Genomic DNA, 22,501 nt, shown 5'->3' on the forward strand with positions numbered 1-22,501 from the left:
CCTCAACACCTAGCACACTGGAGGTCGAGCTTTAGCTGGTACTAGCCCCAAAAGCATGTGAAAGAACAGACTGGTGTACTCTTCCCAACTCTCTCCTCTATCCAGCTCCACCAGTTTAATCAGTGACCCAACACAGACTGCGTACACCGTGGGTCGAAATGCTGGGCTTAGTAAACTACATCTGGGTGTTGAGAAAAGTGTAAGGAAGCCCTGGAGATCGATGGCTTGCATGGGGTTGGTGAGAGACTGTTGACAGGGGCAATGGGATGGTCCAGAGTGAAAGCCACAGAACAGTACATGGAGAGCTGCCAGCTTCCTGAAACAGGGAAAGTGCGTGCAACATGGCTAAGAGGTCCTGACAACTTCCTTTTGTCAGATTACAAGAGAAATTTTACCTAAAATAGACACTTTGCTCAGCAGAAAACAAATGTGAAGAAACACAGAGGCCACTTCAGGGTGCTCCACTCTGTAGATGTGTGTTTGTTGTCTCAGCATGCCTATGTGGGGGGTGCGGTTTGGGGTGGTTGGTAACTATGTTTGGCACAATATGGGATTTAAAGGAAACCTGATCTATAGCCACCAGGCCTCAAACAATATGTTAATTGTCTACAGTTCCAGGTGAAGGTCAAATCTAGGCATTCCTGGTTTCGAAGCCTTTTGTACATGAACAAGTAAGGCAGCTTGACGAAGAACTAGGAAAAGGCTTTTTGATATAAAGTAGACACAAATTGGAGAATATCATATTTTATTGTGGTTGGCAGAAAGTATTCCCATGGAATGCTCTGGAAACAATCCCAGAGTTTAGAATGTCTCCCAGGTGCGCTAATCTCATTGCTGGAACGTTATCAATGGAACACTGGTCTCCCCCTTGCTCATCACACCCCTTCCTCCTCCTTGATCTCCTAAGATATTCTGAAAGCAAGTGAGGTTTTGGTCCAAACTTGAGCTCCGATCGGATGAGATTTGTAAATGAGGGCCCATCTACCAATTTATGTGTAATCATTAAGACGAACTGTTCCTGATGGCCTAGATCCATTTAAGGCAGCATTTCAAGAAAACAGTTCAGTAGATGGGTGGGGGAAGGATAGGATACAGCCGTGTGTGGTCCACTCCCAAGTGTTCAGCTGCAGTGTCTTCCAGGGTGGATTCCCTGGGTAGATGACAATGGCTCTGAAGTGAGAAGCACTTAAAATTCAGGGGGTGGGCATAGACAACATGACAACTGCTCTAGCCTATTGTATGAGGTCTTCCCAAGAAACCTCCCGCCCTCTTTATAGACTTGCTTATTCTCTACTTTCAGGTAGGCTGAATGTAAGTAAGGTAGGCTTCCATCAGCAGATGAAGGTACTCTCATGGTAGTCCTGTAGAATCTTAGGGAATAAAATAGACCCATTCTTTTTCTCTATAGATGGAGAAACTGAGGACCAGGATGCCCAGTGACTTAATTCTTGGCCCTTTGGCTAAGATTAAGTTCCTTCTTCTTAGTAAGATCTCTTCCTGGTTAAGGAACTTGGGCCTCTGAGACCCATTGCTCTTGGGTCGTGGGTCAGTTCTAGTCTTAGATGAATCGGGAAGCAGGACTGGGTGAGAGACTTATGACCCAATACATAGGATAGAGCGTCTCACAGAAGCCACAGTCAGAGCGGCTGGTTAGTTGTTGTTATTGTTTGTTCTGTTTTCTTTCCTACTGAGAGGATTCAGAGATAATAAAACTCGGGAGAATTCTGGACTGATTCTGAGGAGCAATGGCGGGGATTTTAGTTAGAAAAGGAGGTTCAAAAATGCAGGTACAGATGGAGCTGTTTCACTTTTGAAACAGCTTTAAATTTCCTTTTCCTGTGCATGAATGACATGGGATGGCCGATGTCCACCCTGGTGTCAAGGCCCGTGACACTCATATAACTGGGGCTTCTGTCAAATCTCCTGGTTGTATCTTAACTTCTAATTATACCTGAACAAGACACGGCGCGTGTTTGAAAAACAACAAGGACACTGGCATGGAGAGTAAAGGTCACGCACAGTGAAGAGGCGGAGGGAGATGTGTGGGAAGTGGGAAAGATGGTGACCTAGAAGGTATGTGACCACTGATTGTCCAGGAGATTACAGAAGAGATCCCTCTTGGGCCACCTGGGAAGCATGGGGCAAGTGACAGAAATGGTTCTTCTGAAGGAGGCAGATGGTAGACGGTCTTATAAAGAAGGTTCTGTTGGGTCATCCCATGCTGACCCAACCCAGTGTCCAGATAAAATTCTGAATACCTATGTCTTGCAGTTTGGAATGGACTTGCTGTAGCTAGACTATGAAACAAAGAGCAGAGACAGTTTGAGAGTAAAGACTAACCAGTAAGATCACTACCATGCCACACCAGAGTAGAGAGAGCAACGCCTTTGATTATGTATGTTTTTCTTTTGAATGGGATTTATATCTTACTTTTGCAGCAATTTTGTTGCATGCCACGTTCACCTAAGAGACCTGCTCTGAGCCTCAAAACATAACTTTTCATAAAGAAGACAATTCTGGTGCAAATAGGGGAGAGAAATGAACCTGCAAGGAGAAAGAATAGAGGTACCTTCTTAGGCTTTTGAAATACAGGTTTGTTTCCCAGGATGAGAAACAGAAGTGAGTTCTGTTCTGGCTCTGCCTTGTTGGTGCCTTTCAAATCAATCATGCTTCGAAAATTTCCCTTGTTCTGGTCAGCTCTGCAGATCTTGCTGGCGTAGCCTTGATGTCCAGGCTCGGAGTACTCATATTATCTGCAGGGAACCACTTTCTTTCTGTCGCTTCCCATCTTAACTCTGGGCTGCCCCCCTCCACCAAGCCTGCATTACTTGATGGGGACAGTGGATTAATGGCTTATGTTAATCAAAGAGCTTTTCACAGAATTTGAGCTCCAGGAGGGATCAGGGAATATGCTAGGGAAAGAGAGGCAGAGAGGCCTCCAGGGAGCTGGGCCATCTCTGAACATAATGATTAGTGGAAACAGAAGTTTCCTTTTTCTGGAAGCCCCGGGGCTGTGGTCATGCAAGAAAAGCTTAAACTAAGCAAAGAGGATCACCCTCCAACAAGACAGAGGCAAGTTGTAAAGACAACGCTGTTTAAATATGGGCCTTATGCTGGTTGTTATCACAGGCTGCAAATCTACAAGGAGGCTTCAGATTTCAAAGACGTGTAAAAGGATGGGCCTGGGGGAGGGGCACCCAGCAAGAGACTAGAAGGTCATTTAGCAGACAGCTGGCCCGTGGGAACGTCCTGCTGACCCCTCCTTCCATGCTCATGAAGATTCCAGAGGTAAAACAGATATCCACCCACCAGGAAATGCTGTCCTGCCTGCCCGAGGGTTGGTTGGGAGAGCAGGCAGGCTCAGAAACAGTCCAGACACGAGGCTGGGAGCCCACGGCCTGGGGACACTGGAAGGACATGGGCTAAAAAGTGACAGTGGACAGTTAGTCAAAGGAGGGTGGGTGGTGTTGACTCTTAAGGGACAGTATGAGAGGGGTTCCCTTCTGCATTTCCAAATAGCGTTGGTTGTGAATTTCTTACCAGTTTCTACCTAAAATCTGCCTTCTGCAGCTCAAGTAGGGTTTTGTTGCCAACTGGGGACAGACTTTAAATTTTTCTTGTTAGCAAAATCACCTAAATAGTCCTGCCTGAAAGAGCCCCCGCCCAGAAGTGCTTGGTGTCACACAATTTTCTTGAAACACCGTGCTGTAAGAGCTAGAGTGGCTGGCTGTCCTTTTTAAAAAAGTAAACAGGAAATATCACTCTGTATGAAAAAAAAAAAAAAAAGAAAGAAAGAAAAAGAAATCCCTTTCCTCAGCACAACAAACTCAATTATGCCAACTTAAGCTTCCTGTTAACAGCGTGTCAGGCGCAGGGTCTATTTCTTACGCCAGCACAGGCTTTTGAGACTCTTGGTGAATGTAGTTTTTGGGAGAGCCTGGCTGACTGGGACATTTTAGGAACACTTCCACAGGCACTGGGAAGCAGGGACATCACAGTTAGGAAAAGATAACAATGCATGGGGGAAAAAAAAACTCTGCAAATCGTACTGGAGGGGTAAGACGATACACAACTACACGTTACGTCACAGCAAAAGTTTGTGTTCTGATACTTGGCCACCTTTCTATACATAAAACTCTGAAGCCGAGTCAGGCAATAGGACCGACCCATGGTGGGAGAAGGGAATGGCTTTTGTCTTGTCACATCAGAACCTGGGTTCGTGTGTCAGGCAGGCGCAGCCCCACCAGTCCTCCACACACGAGCACGGTGGAAGCCAGCAGGATGGGGATTGCTTTGGTGATGCTGACCAAGGAGCCAAATATTAAGTTTCCCAGGACGGCCGCTGCTTTACAGAGTGCGTTCAAGAAGCCGAAGCCCGTTGCTCTACAAGGGACAGAAACACAGATAAGGTTTAGAAAATGACGCTTGGGAGTCCAGCTTTAGACTCACCCAGTCCACGCGGTCATTCTCGATGGTCTTTACATGGTTTGTGCCGTATGTCAGTGAAGCAGATCATTAAATGCTTGTTAGCAAACGCAGAGGCAGAGAAGCCAGCTGTCAGCGCTGTGGCCGGTCTCCCAATGACGTAATACCACTCATTCTACTGACTCTTATTTTGGCACAGAAGAAGAAGGGAAAAAAAAAAAAAGCTCTTTCTTGGTCCAATGGGTGTTGGAAGGAAGGTTCTACTGAGTAAAAGTCAATTTTGCTCCATGCAAGTCCTCTCAGGATAAAAGCAAGCTTAAAGCCTCTTTCCGTAGGAGTCAGCTGGCCTCTGTTTAGCTAGAGAGAGGCTGGGCAAACTCCTCTCTCCCAGGAGAAGAGTGGGAGAATGGAACTGGGTGGTAGCAGACTCTCACGTCTTTACAAAAGTGACTTGTTATTTGTTTTATAAGTGTCCACAATCTCGGTGACACGTGTGTCTTAAAGGGAATTGAAGCTTTGTTCCAGAATAAAATCAAATGTCATACATCAGGCACTCTATCAGCCTGCCTCTCGGCGACTCAGCACCTGTAGTTTACTTACGTCAGCATCCGGTGCTGCGCAGTTCCTCCATCGCGGAAGAGTTGCTATGCAACATCCACACCCTTTAAAAGGCACCTCTCAACCTCACAGTGAGCGCTCTCTCTCTCTCTCCCTCTCCCCCCTCCCCTCCCCCTCCCCCTCCCCCTCCCCCTCGTTTTGACTGTATTTCAGTCTGTCTGACTGTCTCATGTCCCCACTCTGAGACTGCTTTTGCTGCCCCACCCCACACCTCTTGCATTAGGTCTGTTTCGCAGGGTGATCTCTTAGCCGCATACCCGGACCCACCTAGCATCTTCCGATGCTTTCCCTAGTGATAGTGATGGTGATCGCGACAGCAATGGGTTTCTTTAGGCTTATTTTATTTTCATTCTCCTCTTATTAGTTATCTAAATGAATATTCCTACATCTTAATTTTATACTCATGTATTCATCTAGTTATGTGGAAATCAGTTAGCATTGAACTTAACAATCCTCCTGTCTCAGCCACGTGAGAACTATGATTATAGGGTATTTGCTGCTAGGTCAGTATAATGTGCTTGATTTTTAAAATATTTATTTATTTAATGTATATGAATACATATCGCTCTCTTCAGACACACCAGAAGAGGGCATCGGATCCCCTTACAGAGGGTTGTGAGCCACCATGTGGTTGCTGGGAATTGAACTCAGGACCTCTGTGAGAGCAGTCAGTGCTCTTAACAGCTGAGCCATCTCTTCAGCCCCTGCTTGATTCCTAAACAATTAAAGTCAACTGAATTTTCCTCCTTTCTTAGGTACCCAAAAGGTGAACTAGCAGACTTTCATTCTTAATGTTTTTGCTATTTGTTTTTATTTGCTATTTATAAATGTTTTGTATTTGGTTTTGGTGGAAACCAATGCGACCTGAGTGTGCCTGATCTGGAATGTGTGGGACCTTAATTGTTTCGGGTTAGAACTTGGAATATGTGCATAGCCATTCCTAGTTGAACACTTTTCATCCAGAAATTTGCAGTCCAACGTGCCTTACAATCTGAAACTCACACGCATGTGGACTTTCAGATTAGAAGTATGCAACATTAGGGACGAGCAAGCTAAGTCTACAGAGAGGTAATGTAGTGTCACTGTGGGCTGGGAGATGGCTCAGTACATGTAAGTGCTGACTGTGAAGGCAAGAGGACCTGGATTCAAACCCTCAGAGCGCATGTAACAAAAGCATGGCTTCACATGTCTGTAACTCCAGTGTTGGGGAGTGGGGGCAGGGGGCAGAGAAAGGAAGGCAGAAACTGGGAACCAGCCAGCCTGGCTGAAAACGTGAACTCCTGGTTCAGTGATAGACTCTGTGTCCAAAGGAAGAAAGGAAGAAAAGAAAAAAAGGAAGGAAGGAAGGAAGGAAGGAAGGAAGGAAGGAAGGAAGGAAGGAGAGGGAAGAAATAAAGGAAGATGATACCCAGTGTCCTCCTCTGGCCTCCACATATATATGTGCACTTCAACATAACACATGCACATATACCACATCACACACACACACACACACACACACACACACACACACACACACACTCATTTCCTTATTGGAATTCTCTGTGGGAGATAAATCTAAGTTACAGAGAATCAGACTGTGGGCATAAAGATGTCTGTTGTGTGTTAGCATCTAAGACCTGCAGGTATGTGAGGTCCTTGCTCTCTTCCTGTCTCCTGTCAGCTGCTTCCTCCCCCACCCACACACACCTTTTCTCACTTCTTTCCTTTTTCTGTCTCTGGGGATTGAACCCAGAGCCTCAGACACTCTTAAGCTTTGTCCCATCAGTGAGCTTCACCCTCAGCCTGGACATGTATAATAGATATTCTTTGGAAAATGAAAGTCTTCATCTGTTTTGTATTCACGTGTTGGGTGGTATCCTTTGGGGCAGGAAACGTCAATTTTCCCATGATTTTACATCTACCACCGACATCATGAGAGTATGTAAATTTCCTTCTGGCACTCTGTCAGTTCGTTTTCTGGCCTCTTTCTGAGAGTCAGTGGGGGATTAAAAGGCAGATTAAATGTACATCAGCTTTTAGGATATGTTTTCATTTAACCCACAAAGGAAATTGAATCTTCTGTGCAGCAGAAGGAAGTGGTTTGCACACACCTTTCTGTGACTGATTTGGAAGTCTGTAAGTGTGGGGTTTCCTTTGCTCATCACAGCTCATACAGAGATACTTCCTGCACTGTGTGTTTTCTGAATCTGAGAACTGCATCATGGTTCCTATGCAGCCAGCCCCTTGCTATGCCACGGAAAGAGAATTAACGTCCCTGAGCCCAGCTCACCCCTGTGAGTTCAGGAGGCCAGTCTGGGTGTTCATGTGCTCTACCAATGATCTTGCTGGCTCAGACACATCTAAAAGGAGCAGCAGCAGCAGAAAGAAGAAGAAGAAGAAGAAGAAGAAGAAGAAGAAGAAGAAGAGGAGGAGGAGGAGGAGGAGGAGGAGGAGGAGGAGGAGGAGGAGGAGGAGGAGGAGGAGGAGGAGGAGGAGGAGAAAGAAAGAAAGAAAGAAAGAAAGAAAGAAAGAAAGAAAGAAAGAAGACCCAAAATCAGCAGAGAGAACTACACGCCTAATTTCCCCACTGACATAGAGCAAGGGTTTCCTGCCTTCCCTCACCCAGCAGTCAGACAAGAGAACATGATGATCTGTTATCTCTCTACTAAGTCTGCCCTCTGCACGTCCCTCATTCTCAATTATAGCTTAGACAAGTAAGTCTTTAGCATGTGCGTCCTTATCCTATACAAACCCTGCTGCTTCAGAAGCTCCTGTCCCTGTTCTATCCAGGTGCTTTGATGGGCTAGCATTAACTAACATCATCATTAGTGGATGTTCACCATCAAAACTAGGGCCCACTCTGGGTGTTGTGCATCCTGTAGGGTTTGACCAATAGTAGATGACAAATTTGCGAAACAATATGGCAGCACTCAGAGTAACCTATTCTCTTAAAAATCTGCTGAGTGCCACTTGTTCATTCCCCCATACCCTCCCCCTCCCACCGGTCCCGGCTCCCTTGGTTCTTTGGCTGATAAACTGTCATGAGCCACCACCTTCATCTTCTGCTGTTGAGATAAAGCACATCCTGCTGGGAAAAACAGCTAGTGCATGTGTGTTGCTGATAAGAAGAAGAAAAACATTCTCTTGCCATGATGAAGTCTAGGACACTCCAGCTGCAGAATACCCTTATAGGATTAGCATCTGGGCTAGACCCTCTGCTGTGACTCAGAACAGAGTATAAAATGTGGAGGGCTATCTCCTCACATTTTGGAACTGGAGCTGGAGACGGGATGCCTGGAGATGGCTGGGTGGCAGGGATGGCTTTGGGAGCATCTGGTACCCGAGGATTCTAAAGGAGAGGGTTCTAAAAGAAAGACTCTTTCATTTCTTGACATTCTGTGTCTTCCTTTCCCAAGCTGAAGTTGTACTTCAAATGAAATCTAGTGTCAGCATTCAGCATCACGCCTGCCCTTCTCTCGGTACTTGAATTATTCCTTCAAATGTCTGCAGCTGGAGAGTGTGATGTTCAGTGCATCCAAGGCCCAGCTGTGTTACAAAAGCCATTCCCAAAGCAAGTCTCCCCCGGGGGCTATCTGCTTTCTCTGAAGTAAAGCTTTCACTCATTTCTGCTTTTCCTTAAAGCAAGGGGATTGCTTTTGCAGGTCACCTCATGCTTTCACCAAATGCTTCCATGCCCCCCCCCCCCCCAGGGCAGGGACTCAAAGCTCGAAGCTTGAGAAGTCTCTGCTTGATTTCTCAGCAGCAGGCTGGGCCCTGTATTTTCAGACTGAGATATTTTCCTATCACCTTTTACCCAGGCTTCGTCAAAAAGGAGAGTGAAATGATGCTATCTCTCGATATATCTTGATATATCTCCACCCTTTTCTCATCTTCCAGCCAGATTTTTCTCTCTATTATTGCTTACACACCTATGACACATAAATCCTTTCCTTATGCTACCCCAATTCCTCATTCTGACCTTGTCCCATAAACTCTACTGTGTCACTTCCCCAAGGCTGAAACGTGACTGGCTGAAACGTGACTGGTTCTTTGGAGGATTTCACAATTTAGTGGGTTCTAGTTTAGTTACATCGTTCTAGGATTCATTAATTAAATCTTATTTTATTATTTTTTATGTATGTGTATTTTGCCTGCATGTGTATCTGTGTGTCACTTGTATGCAGTGTCCAAGGAAGCCAGAAGGGGGCATCTAATTTTTTGGAACTAGAGTTACAGACCATTGTGAGCCACTTGCTGAGCACTGGGAATTGAACCCGGGTCCTCAGAATAAGCAGTTGGTGTTCTTAGCTGCTGAGCCGTCTCTCCAGCCCCATTCTCTGTTTTAATGGAGCTTGGGAAAAGACAAATTCTGGCTTCATTGTGGATGGAGGGAGAATGGGATTGTCTTAACAGCTTCTTCCTCTGTACCTTGTTGCTGAGGGGTGCTTATGTTTTGGATGAAAAGGAGAAAAAGTATCAGGACTTAGGGTCATGCCTGGTGTGTGTCATGCACCATGACTAACCTTTGCTTTAACATGCTAAGTCCCTGCCCTGCCTACTGATGACATTATTAGGGAAAAGGTAATTGCTGCACTTTGTAAAGGCCTGGAATAGCAGAGTTCAGACTCCTTTCACAGATGTCACCTGGTGAAAGGAAAAAGCCTTCTCTTCTAGGCTGAGCTTCTGGAGGGAGCGTTTTTTTTTTTTTTGTTTTTTTTGTTTGTTTTTTTGTTTGTTTTTTTTTTTTGTTTGTTTGTTTGTTTGTTTTTTCCAGTCAGCATAGTCAAGTGATCCATAGAAGTTATAAAAAGAATATTCAAGACTCAGCATGGGGCATTTGGAAAAGTTCAGGCTGTGCTTATATTGAGACTGCTTTGCGACGAAACACTCATCTGGAAACCGGTTCTTTGAAACACATGAGTTTCATTTGCCTCAGAGACAATTCTGTGAACAAAGGCTCGTTTCCCAGGTCAACTCAGAGCTGTTTTGACACTGAACCTGCTTGATTTCATAAATCACAATGCTAGCTGGCCTAGAAGCCCTTGAGTGTTTAAGCAAACTCATCTTCTTTGCATTCCTATGAACACGTTCTCCTGTGCATTTATTATATCCATTTAATGATCACTCATTAAGTACTTTTTACTTCGTTTGTTCATGCGACATGCTCACCCTGAACTCTCCAGCTTCCTGCTTCCACCCTTCCGGTGCTGAGATGACAGGTATGCACCATCATGCCAGGCATCGAGCAACCGAGCGTCTCATATGTGCCCAGCGCTGCCCTACGCTGCACTGACTACAGAGCAGAAGGCTGACTTTCTTGGGGTGGGTGCAGTCGGGAAAGATGTCTCAAAAAGGATGTATGAGAACAGGGCCAGCCTTCTTGGGACAGCTGGAAATTACCTGCTGAATGATAACATACAGACATGGTACTCTGTCTCTCACACTAGTCTTTTGTCTGATGTCATGGTACCCTCCCAGTCCACCTTACCACATCCCCAAAGACTTCTTTAATGCCAGATGGGCTATCTCTCTCCAGCCCTGAGTGCATGGTGCCTTTGTGCATAGCTGTTGTCAACCTAGGGTTAGGATGGCAAGCTGACTGATCTAAGGCATGTGAGCAGGTACGAACACTCCACTGCTAGATAGTACCCAACCTGTTGCCTTTCAAAGAGCAACGCCTTCTGGATATGGTGGCATATGCTTATAAACCAAGCACATGGGAGGGGGTGGCAGAAGGACTGCATGATTAGGGCAGCCTGGACTACATAACACATAGGACCAGCTTGAGCTACATGAGTGACACCCTGTTTTGAAGTAAAACCACAAGACAAAATACAAATAGTAATGCCCCATTAACAATGGCAAGAGTCACATCCACAGAAGTTCTGATTTTTTTGCTCTCTAGGGGTCTAGACATTGATATTTTTCAGAAGTTCTAAGGGATCACAAGGCATGCCCAGGACTGAGAATGTTATCTTCCCAGAGATGAGTGCCTTTTAAAATTGACTTGGTATACTGTTAAACACTAGAGAAAATGACAAAAGAAAACATGCATTTCCCTTCTGCCTACAAATCATTTTCTCTCAGAATCCTTTTCTGCCTGTTTCCAGTCATGCAAATTATCACAAGCAGAGCTTTTTTTTTTTATTTATAATTTTGCTGTCTATTTTTTTTTTAATTACTCACATAAGGCTTTGTGTCATGTTGTTTGGTTTGTGTTTGAATGTTTCGTTTAGTATGTAACCACCATTTCTCTCTCTCTCTCTTTTGTTTTTATTTTTATTTTTATTTTTTTTTTTGTTTTGTTTTTCGAGACAGGGTTTCTCTGTGTAGCTCTGGCTGTCCTGGAACTCACTCTGTAGACCAGGCTAGCCTTGAACTCAGAAATCCACCTGCCTTTGCCTCCCGAGTGCTGGGATTAAAGGCGTGCGCCACCACCGCCCGGCTTTTCTTTTCTTTTTTTTTTTTTCCACTATTTCTCTGCACCCTTGGCTAGTGAGGCTTCCAAGCTCAGGGTAACATCGATAATACTGCAATTAACACTCAAACACCCAACAGACGTTGTGTTTGTTCATTAGGGAACGCCAGGCTTATAGAGCAGCCAGGAAGAATGTTGAGGATGCTGTCTCATGGAGACTGGCGGCTGCAGGATAATACTGCAGCTATGAGGTGGTGGTGGTGGGGGGGAGTGGGGGAGGAAGAGGGGAGGGAAGAGAGCAAAGATGAGAGGGAGCAACTCTTCTGAGTGTGCATGCTCCTGCTTTTTTGTTTTTGTTTTGCTTCTTTGTTTGTTTGTTTTCAAGACAGGGTTCCTCTGTGTAGTCCTGGCTGTTTGGGAACTCACTCTGTAGACCAGGCTGGCCTTGAACTCACAGATCTGCCTGCCTCTGCCTCCCAAGTGCTGGGATTAAGGGACAAACACCACCACATCCAGCTGTGCTCCTGCTTCTGTTTGCTTTTACTGTTGCTTTTATTATTTTTGTATTGAGAAAAAAAATGTCATACGCTATATTCTAACCACCCCCATCCTTCCACCGCCACATTCTGTTTTGTTGGTTTGGGTGGTGGTTTGTTTGTTTTGTTTTAGACACAGTATCTGTGTAGCCCAGGCTAACCTGTGACAATCCTGCCACGGCTTCAGAGCATGTGGACGCCAGGCCGCCAGCCACCACGCTGGCTCCTGCTCCTGTTCAGTCCACTTTTCACGTGTCTTATCTAATTACTTACCATCAGCTTCTCCCTAACCATCAGCTTCTCCCTAACCATCAGCTTCTCCCTAACCATCAGCTTCTCCCTAAAGTTTCCTCTCTCCTGGCTCCTCGGGGTTTCTTTCTTGAGGTTTCAGCCCACACTGATTGTCTCAAACACTTGCGTGCTGCAGTCTGGGGCCTCACGTAGGCTGCCTACATCTGGAGGGGCTGTACGGTCCTTGCAGCTGCTCACCACGAGCCCTCCTCAGAGGCAGAAGGATGCCTGGGATACTCAGTAAATGAGTAACTTCCTACTTCCAACTATGTCAGAAGTAGATTTTTTTGAAGCATTTAAGTGGGAAATTCTGGACTTTTTTATGGGTATTATTAGTTGGATGATGTCTGTTTATTTGATGCTTTTTTCTTTCTTCAGAGAAAATGACCAGTCTGAATTCTCAAGTCGGCAGACTGAGTGCAGTTGCTTGTTCTTTGTCTCTGTATTAGTGGCTGGGGACTGAACCCAGACCCTCGAGTATATGAGTCAGGGAAGCCACTGGTGAGCTGTGTATCTGTCTCTCCACAGCTTTCTGCTATTTAATGGGGTAATATTTGCCTTGCTGAGAAGGGTGGCATCTCCCTCAATGAGGCTAGATGCCAGCGTGAACCCCCACTACCCTGCTTTCCTCACTCCCTCAGGTGGACAAAGAGTTCCCCACGAGCTGGGCTGAGCAGTCTCCCTAGACTCAAAGTGGCTGTCCATGTCATCCAAATTCCCTCTAGCACCAAGGTGCTTCCGGTTTCTTTTTACAGGCCCCTGTCTCTGTTACTCGCTCCTGCAGAAATAAAACATTCCCATGAAACCCAGGCAATAATGAGAGCCTTTGTGTCTTATCACTGAATCTGATAAACCTGGCTAGGACGTGTGGGCCAGGGCCAGGGTGAGGAAGACTAGAGTGAGTGACCAGGAATGCTTGGCAGCAAGAGGGAGTTCACCTGAGGGCAAGGACCATCCATGCTGAGGTGGAGCCCAATAACCTGTGAGCTGCTGGTTTTTATGTAGGTTTTGTTGTTTGTTTGGACTTAAGGGATTTTGTTTGTTGGTTGTTGGTTTCTTGTTGTTGTTTTAATCACTAAGTCATGCAGACTGGCCTTGACCTTAACCTGTAACACAGGCGGTTCTCCAACTTTCAATCCTCCAGTCTCAGCCTTTCAAGTGCTAGGATTACCTTGAGCCACCCTCCTGGGCTGGCCCCAGGAAAGCTTCCAGAACAGACTCCACACTGTGTCTCAAGCCTCCTGGGAAGGCAGAGCGCTACACTTGTCATCTGTCTGAGGCTAAGTGACCCTGGATAAGTTACTTTCGTGACCGGGTCTCCTTCCCTCCTCTGCAAGGAGGTAAGACTCACTACTCTAGTAGGGTGTGAGCTGTGGGTAAAGTTAGTGCCTGAAATCCTCTGCACCTCATTCACTGCTCAGTTCCCAGGGGAGACAGACAAGGTCCTGGAAGGCAACAGGACTTGCCCCAGTCATCCAGCTTATTTCCAACAGGGCCTGCACCTGGATTTGGGATAATCCACTGGGGCAGCGGAGCCAGCAGGACCTAGCAGGAGCCAGCAGGACCTAGCAGGCAATGCGATGTGAGGGAGGAAGCTGACAGCCATGGATCCAGAGATGAAGGAACAGGTGGCAGAAGTGGCAGAGGGACATTTCGGGGTCAGTGAAGAGAAGCCCACACAACTGGTGTGAATGGCCTCAGACACAGAGGATGCTATAGTCCAATCCCAGGTGAATTTTTTTAATAATTTTTTTTGTATTAGGGTTTTTTGGTTGTTTATTTTTGTTTTTTTGTTTTGTTTTGTTTTTTGGTCTGAGACAAAGTCTATGTAACCGAGGCTGGCCATGAGTTTGTGCTCTTCCTCCCTTTGACTTCTAAGTGCTGATGTATGGACCACCGTGCTCAGCTTAAGATGTGTATCTCATTCATTTAGCACATAAGGAAGACAGAGTCCTATTTTTAAAGAAACCACTGCTTTAGTTAGAGTCAGATAGTGAATAGTAAAGACATGAATGTCCCCCTGTCATACACTCTATGGTGTGGTTCACTAACACAGCTCAGAATTTAAAGGCGGCTCATCAGAAGCCAGCAGGCAGGGAATGATCGTACTGGAAGCATCTATCGTAGAAACTGGCACGAGGGGGGAATGCTAGTAAGTGTGGGGATGGGTTTCCATTGGTGATATGAGTAGGGTTGAGGGCACACAGTTGACTGGAAACAGTGTCCTGCCCTTAGCACAACAGGCAATCAGGTATTCCCCTGAGCCTGGCAGACTCAAACTATGGTATAATTGGTGTGATTCCAGGTCTTAGAGCCCATATGCTCTGCACCCCAAACTTGAACAAGGACTCGGACACCCAATGAGCTTACAAGCTGGTGTTTGTGTTATGACTACATCCCGGTGTCTGTGGCCCTTTGATATGAGGACTTGGTTAGTACTGGAATAGAGAGAGAGGAGACTTTCACAGAGCTCAAGCATGGGCCGGCTGACTATTTTCCTCATCTGCTCCTCCCTCATCCGCCCTGTTCTAACCTGCAGCAGCAGCCGTTCCATGGCAGTGTAGCCGTGAGGCTGTGGTACACAGAGGCAGTGTGCCCTCCCCACCCCTTACACTCCCCTTCTTTTTTCAGGGACAGGTTTTTGCTGCGTGGCTCAGGCTAGCCTGGCATTTTCTATATAGTTTAGACTGACCTAAAATTTGTAATCCCAATCCTCCTGCCTCCGTAACCCCAGTACTGGATTACAGATACAGGCCACCATGCTCAGCTCTCACTCTTCCAAGACAAAAAGAAAGACTGTGCTGAATGGCCGAAGTGTAAACATATGGGAAAAGGCAAACAGATCTAACAGAATGACATGGCATAGAGAGACCGGAAAACGGGGAGTGAATGGGTTGGTGACAAGAAGGCTATCAGTAGAGGGGACCCAGCACAATGGTCAGTAAAAGAGTCAAGAGAGCAGGTTGGCTGAGGGGAGGAGATGGAAATAGCTCTCGGAACAGCAGCAGTCCTGAGGGGAGGGACTTAGGGAGTTAACTCTGGTCAGTGGTTGACAGCACAAACCTTTAAGGCTAGCAGGAGGTGGCGGGTGGGAGCTGCCAGGAGTTTACTTCTCTGGGATCATAGCTGAACTGTTCGTACAGGAGAAGTGGCTGCTGTGTGAGCACAGGCTACCTCACCTTCCAGGTGTGGTTCCTGGCCTGAGCTCCAGGGATGGAGGCCCCACTAGGATAAAGGACATAGAAGTGGGAACAGAAGAACTCTGCCAATGGCCACAGGGTGGCAGCAGAAAGCCACTGGCGAGACGGCAGCTGCGCTGGCCAAGAAGCAAAATATACCAGAGCATAATTGCACTTGGCTACAGTTAGGATTTGAGAGAAGTCTATAGTTTTGACAAGAAAGGGGGATTACAAATAGAAGGATGGGGACATTGAATGACATATAAACCCAGCTTGGCAACTCCTCCAACTGGTCCCTTCCCCTCATACCCTGAGGGCCTTGCCGTTCACTGTCACCGGTGCTGTGAAAGCTCTCTTCCAAAATATCTACTCAGATGTCACCTTACAGGATCTACATCTCCCTGGACAATGCTATTACAGTCACAGCCCTCCTTCACGCCAGCTCTCTCTATGTCCCTGGACAGTTTCGTTTTTCTCTACAACACCCAGTACCAACTGATACGCTAGGTCTACTTTACTTAGCTGGTAGTTGATTGGTTGTCTTCTCCAACACTGGGTAGGCTCCATTAAGCCTAGGCTTGCTGTCTGACAACCACTGTATCCCAGCGACTGAAACCCCCCCTCGGGGCCCAGGATATGCATTCCCTAAGTATCTTTTGGATCAGTGAGTCAATGGGCGCTCTCCCTAGTTCAGGCATCTGTTGGCTTCCGACATAAATATTCAAATGCCCATTGGATAGCTCCATGCAGACATGAAAATTCAACCTCCTCTAAATGGAACCTACTATCTCCCTGACTGTTGTCTGAATGCTCTGCTTCCCCAGAGTGTCCCTGCTGTGACATGACCATTCAGTCAACTGTGCAAGCCGAAACAAGGACCCATTTTGAGAACCTCCTCTCCTTCCGTCATTTCAATCTGTAGGCAAGCATGAAGGCCCCCCCAAATCGTTCCCCACGAACACATGGAATTCTGACTTCTCCATTTTCCCATCTCCAGATAATCTCTAGATTATGTCTTTCTCCTCAGGGTGCAATGCAAGTGAGATTCCTGCTTCCTCTCTTAAGAGTTACGAGAGGAACTCAGCCTATGACTGATATGTCTGTGTCTCTCTAGGCCCCCTCTTCTTGTCCTCATGAGAAGATCAACGCATTGCCTCTGTGACTGAATTTCTGCTGGACTTTGCTAGCTTCCTTCCTTCCACCACCTTTCAGGTGGCATTTTGCTGACTACCTGCTCTGCCCATCTCTTTGTGTGCCTGCAACCCACTATTCTTCAAGCCTAAGTTCAGATATTTCTCATCCAAGGAACCCTCTCTGACATAGTAACCACCATGTCTCTTCTCCCAGTAACACAGCTGGACCACGCTGGAACTGTATATACACACAATAGTACATTTAACCGACCCGTGCCTGTCCTTCACTGAGAGGAAACATCAAGACATCATGCATGGCTTACCCAGTCCTTGCACAAACAGTCCCTTCCTGCCTTCTTCTTTCATGGAGGACCCAAGTGAACACACACAGCAAGCTTCCCGTTTCTTTTACCTGTCAGTTCACCTTTCCAACCTCAGAATCGAGGCAGACCGATCTTATTCAGAGGGAAGGCTTACTCTATCCTTGTGTTTTTCCTCTTTGCCTTTTCAAAGCCAGTGCCCCTCCCTGAGAGAATACCTATCCCTCACCCTCCTATGAGCTATGTGACCAGGTGATTTAATCTAAAATTCCATTGAACTCACAATGTAAAACAAACAGGAATGAGGCATTCTCAGCCTTGCTTTAACATGGAGGCCGTGACTCAAAAATGTTCAAATTTGTGGGCCCAGGTTCCACAATGAGATGCTGATGAAGGAAAACTCAGTGCATTCCTGCCACAGAGAGAGTGAGTATAGGGTGGATGGTCCAGGGGACACTGTGTGCAGACTGTATGCTTCTCACTGACGGAGAAGATGATGGAGCTAAGGATGTGAATGAGAATGTTGGGTAAGTCGTCTTTTAGGGCCTTGGGTTTTGGATGTTCTATAGGAAGTTAGGCATATGGGTACCAATACAGGTTCTTTACGCCAGGAAATGCTGTAAAGATGCTCCCGAGGAGGAAACGTGTGAGTCTTCCCTGTACAGGATATACCTAGGGGTGTAATAAACTGACAAAATCAAGTCATAGGCTCAGCAACAAATCAAGAGCTCAAACGTCTCAGTATAGTCCTTTTTAGGGGGAGAGGAGCACTCTTTCTTCTCAAAGGCTACAGAATATTCCAATGGCGAGGACATCTATGGCCATAAAACATGGGACTTTGCGTGAAATGATTGGTGGACCAGGGTATATGTTTCAGCTCATGTCAGATGGCAAAACAGGGCTGTGATGCCTCAAATGTAATTATTCAGTTGCGGAGTTTCCACCCAGCCCCCTCTGATATGATGCCCGAGGCATCAGCAACCTTCTTAGAAAGAAAGTGTGTGTGTGTGTGTGTGTGTGTGTGTGCGCGCGCGCGCGCGCACGTGTGCATGTGAGCACGAATACGTGCAAGCCACAGTGTACTGTGGAGGTCAGAGGTCAACTTGAGGTGCTGTTCCTCCCTTTCTGCTTGCCCTGAGAGTGCTTACTGTTTGCTGCAGCTTGCCCAGGCTGACTGGGAATTCTGTTTTTGCTTCTCCCACTAGAGACATTGGGATTTCAGTCGGCTGCTACTGTGCTCAGATTTATGTGGGTTCTAGATCTTCCCACTTGGCATGGCAAGTGTTTTACCCATTGAGCCTTCTCTCCAGACTTCTTTTTATAATTATCAATATTTTAGGCTTTTTTTTTTTCTTCTAACAGACTAGAAAGGTCAAGAGACACCTTCTAAAACGTCCTTTGTAGTTGGTAGCACAGGAACTTGTAAGGTAATGACCTTCACAGGACTGATAAGTCCTGAGAATGGAGGCTGAGACAGGCTATTCAGTCCTAATGTTCACTGTGACATTACAGCTCCCTGTTATTGTTAGCCAACACATTAGATCACGGACATAATTAAATTTCTTCACTGTCCTATGAACTCCTGCTAGGAACCTTTTTAAAAGATACAAGCAGAAACCTACACGTTCATAAGCTAGAGATTTTGTGGATTTTCACTGCCTTGGGAGTGCCACCTTGCTTATTTCTGTAATGACATTTCAGTGGCCCCATGTCCAGCCTACCTCCGGTCTGTGGGGTACAGTTCCACCGTGACAACATCGAGAGAATTCCACGCTGAGATGGTCAGCCCGTTGTACAAGCACAGCATGCCTATCATCATAGATTCGCTGGTGCCAAACCACAGGAAGAAGCAACTGATCCCCGAGAGCACCATGGAGCCACCTGGCAACAGAGGATAAGACTTGGAGTGTTTCCTGTCATCTTGGTTGATGGAGGCTTTTGGGCCTTGGAGCTCTCTCAAGAAGATAGTTCCAGGGGCAGAAGCCACAGACTGGGCTCCATAGAATTAAGTCCAAGAGTGCCCACCTGTTTGAAAGGCAGTCGACATGCCTCATAAATGCATTAAGTTCAAATGCCCAGGACCCCTTACTCATCTACTTAACTGGGAGAATCTACATTAGTTACATATAACTAGGTTTTCAGTTTGTAACTCATGGCGATTGCTCATATGAATTTTAATTAGACACAATTTTCACTCCAGTTGAGACCTAATGAAAGGCCTAAGGGATTTCTTACAAACATGCATTTCTAAGGGACAGGGACAATGTAGAAACCTGGTTCTCGCTAGATCACAGGGGCAGCTTTTCTCCTTTTCATGACTGTGAGCACACACCTAACATTGTTAAGCGCCCGATCCTGTCCATCAGGAGAGCAGACACGATATTTCCTGGTAACACCGCCAATGTCCCAAGAAAGTTGACAAAGTAAATCCAGTAGGCACTATAGTCATCGTCAAAAGTAATCTGGCATCCCGTCTTGTTGTGAAGAAATGAGCAGTTTTGAAATTCACTGTCTATGAATTTATAGGGCTCAAAATCTGTAGAAAGAACAATGAGAACAAAAAAAAAAAAATCCATTAAGTTCTTGTCAGATGCAAGTAACAGATATGGAAGGTAACAGAAAGCCACTGAGAGACATCAGCCAAGAATCACGGTACTGCCAGTCCCCTGAGGATCCCATGGCTGGAGCTGGCTTGACTTGCCAGAACATGAGAGCTAGTGGAAATGTCACATTACAAAGCAACAACATGGAGGGTTCCCTTTGTTGGATAAGGGAATCAACAAAAGTGTCATTTTTAGGGGTTCTGAAGTACACGGAAGGAACAAGTCTCTCTTCGAGTCCTTGAAGCTGCATTTATAGTTTAAGGTCTGTGTAGATAAATGCACAGAAGAACAAAGACAAAGCTAAAAGTCACCGACATTCTTCCTATGCACTCTGCTGTAACCCATCACATTCCTTGCTGGTCAGGAGTTAACCCACTGCTGCCTTAAAAGAGCTGGTCTTCTGGAGTCAAATGGATTAGAAGACAATGCTTGACCTCATTCACATTGGAGTGGGGGCAGAACTGGCACCTGATTGAGCACCAAAAAGGCAGGACTGCCAACCAAGCAGATCATACCTTCCCACAGTGCTGGGATGTGATTTTTAGATAAGTACGTGAGAATGGGAAAGCATGGACACTAGTCACACATGCCACAGGGCCCAAAGGTTATACCACTACTATACCACTACTGTGACCAGATCACTTAACCTTTCTAATCTCAACAGTCAGGAGGCAGAGTCAGGTTTATAAAGTGAGTTCCAAGACAGCCAGGAACACACAGAGAAATTCTGTCTGAAAAACCAAAATCAAAACCAAAATAAAAGAGCCAAAAACCAAACCAAACCAAACCAAACCAAACCAAACCAAACCAAAACTACCCCCCTATTCCACAAAGGCATGCATCTATCTATCTATCTATCTATCTATCTATCTATCTATCTATCTATCTGACATCTATCTAACTATCTATCTATGTTTGTCTGTCTTTGAACTTTTGTCTGCCTCTATATTAAACCCAAGAAAGCAAAAACAATACCAACTTGCTTTTGATTCAACTGATACAGGGAAATCCTTCCTTCATACTTTAATCTCCCCTTGCCACACAAGCCTCTAGCCCCCCACCCCCATCACCTGAGTATGACAAAGCCCTCTGAAAGCTCCCTGCTGCCACTGAAGTGGTGTAAGCAGTATTGAGCACCTACCTGTGTTATCAAAAAGGGTATCAATAAACGTGCAGTTCTTGAAGTAGGTGTTGACTGAGGTCACGTCGTCAAAGGTGCAGGACTTAAACACTGAGTCTTTGAAGGTTACCGATTTGAACTTGACTCCAAGGAATCTGTACAGCATACACACAAACAAATTGATGCCAATGGCTTTCATGTACTAATGGGTTTCTAGGGTTTTCTAGGTTTCTCTGGCTTTCCTCTCTTTGGCCTTGGATATACTGGTTTTCTGGCCACACCACTGTTCAGTGTTATTTCTTGTCAGGAGAAGCAATGGCAGACACACAAGTTGTTTCTTTTCGGTGGTGGGAAAGGGTCTAAGAGCTAAGCATTCATTCCCTGTGGCTCTGAGCTGCTTCCTTATCATCCCTATTCTCTGGCCTCTTCACAGGTTCTTCTTTCGGGAAAGTCTCAACTGAGACTTGCGAATCTCCCTAACTTGAAGATATGTGAGCGTCTGAACTTTATATGTTTACCCATATTTACGTGTTACAGTGGTGGGGATTGAAGCCGGGGGCTTGCAATGTTAGACAAGTGCTCCGCTACTGAGCTCCTGCACCAGTCCTCCGAGCTTTTCATAAAAGTCTGTGTTCTAAGTTTAGAAGCTTGGATGGCAGAGCATGGGAGGTCTGATTCTTCCTGAGAGGTGTGACTCACAAGGAGGAGAAAAGGCAAACTTATTTCCAGGAGTCTTTTCCTTCTCACAGTCAAATCAAAACGCAAGACCCCTGTCGACTCTGGAGACATACAGAAGGATGAAATGGGCTCAAATACATATTTAAGATGCAGCAATGGGGATTCTGGGTAGAGAAGATAATAACGACCTTAACGAGCCTCACTCATGTCTTAAAGGAGCCTGGGGAGTCATTGACACAGACTCACTGAAGCCCCTGGGAAGTGCACACCACTGAGTCTTGCTTCTTTAGTAAGAGGCTTCCTTGCCAGGGCTCTCTCAGAACATCCTGCATGCAGACAAGGAAGAAGTCCCTACATTGTCTGTGCGGTCTGCCTGGAAGATACTCCAGGTCAGGATATAGAGTCTCCACTGGGGAAAACTGCACAAGGAAGCTACCACAGAAACGTGAGTCAGCAGCAGTATTTCACATTTCTCTGAAAGACACTCCCCAACCCTTTTCCTATCAACTAAATTGTGTAACAAATGCAAAAATTATGTTTGCAAGGTTTCCCTTTGCTTGGAGCCCTGATACCAACCAACCAACCAACCAACCAACCAACCAACCAATCAACCAACCATCCAAACAACCATCTAACCAATCAATCTCTCTCTCCTCTCTTCACTGTGTGTGCAAGTTTGTATATATGAGAGAATATGGCTATAGCATACACATAAAGGACAGAGAAAAACCTTCAGTGTTGTTCTAACTTTTCCACCTTGTTTAGAATAAGGTCCTCTTGTTTTTTTTTTTTTTTCACTGCAAATAGCCCAAGCTAGCACATAGCCCAGGCTAGCACATAGCCCAGGCTAGCACATAGCCCAGGCTAGCACATAGCCCAGGCTAGCACATAGCCCGGTCTTGTTGGCTTGAGCTTCTGGTGATTCTTTTGTCTCCACTCCCATCTCTCCATAGGAGTGCTGGGACTACAGATGTGTGTCACCAGGTCTGACTTCTGTGTAGATTCATTAGGCTTTCATGACAAGTATTTCATCCACTGAGTCATCTCTCCAGCCTGGGTTTAGTCTTTTCAGACAGATTTTAGATAGGAACCCCAGGCTGTCCTCAACCTCACAGTCTTTCTGTCTCTGCCTCCCAAGTGCTGGGATTATAGGTATGTGCCACCATGTCTAGCTCAAGGGTTTTAAGGTAAAACTGTT

The 22,501-nt window shown here is 45.9% G+C and overlaps 1 protein-coding gene across 3 annotated transcripts in view; it reads right to left on the reverse strand.

Annotated features, from left to right (window-relative positions):
- Nucleotides 1-728: 728 nt before the first annotated feature.
- The window catches only part of Sv2c (synaptic vesicle glycoprotein 2C), a 177,407-nt gene continuing 155,634 nt past the window's right edge, over nt 729-22,501 (reverse strand). For all 3 annotated transcript variants that reach the window (XM_076927208.1, XM_076927206.1, XM_076927207.1), the window contains exons 10-13: nt 20,647-20,780; nt 19,235-19,438; nt 18,624-18,783; nt 729-4,383 (exon numbers count right to left, since the gene is read on the reverse strand). In XM_076927208.1, coding sequence (XP_076783323.1) covers nt 4,200-4,383; nt 18,624-18,783; nt 19,235-19,438; nt 20,647-20,780 — 682 coding nt within the window. In that variant the 3' untranslated portion in view covers nt 729-4,199. The remainder of the gene's footprint in view (nt 4,384-18,623; nt 18,784-19,234; nt 19,439-20,646; nt 20,781-22,501) is intronic.

Source organism: Arvicanthis niloticus, chromosome 29, assembly GCF_011762505.2.
Source record: "Arvicanthis niloticus isolate mArvNil1 chromosome 29, mArvNil1.pat.X, whole genome shotgun sequence".
NCBI lineage: Eukaryota > Metazoa > Chordata > Mammalia > Rodentia > Muridae > Arvicanthis > Arvicanthis niloticus.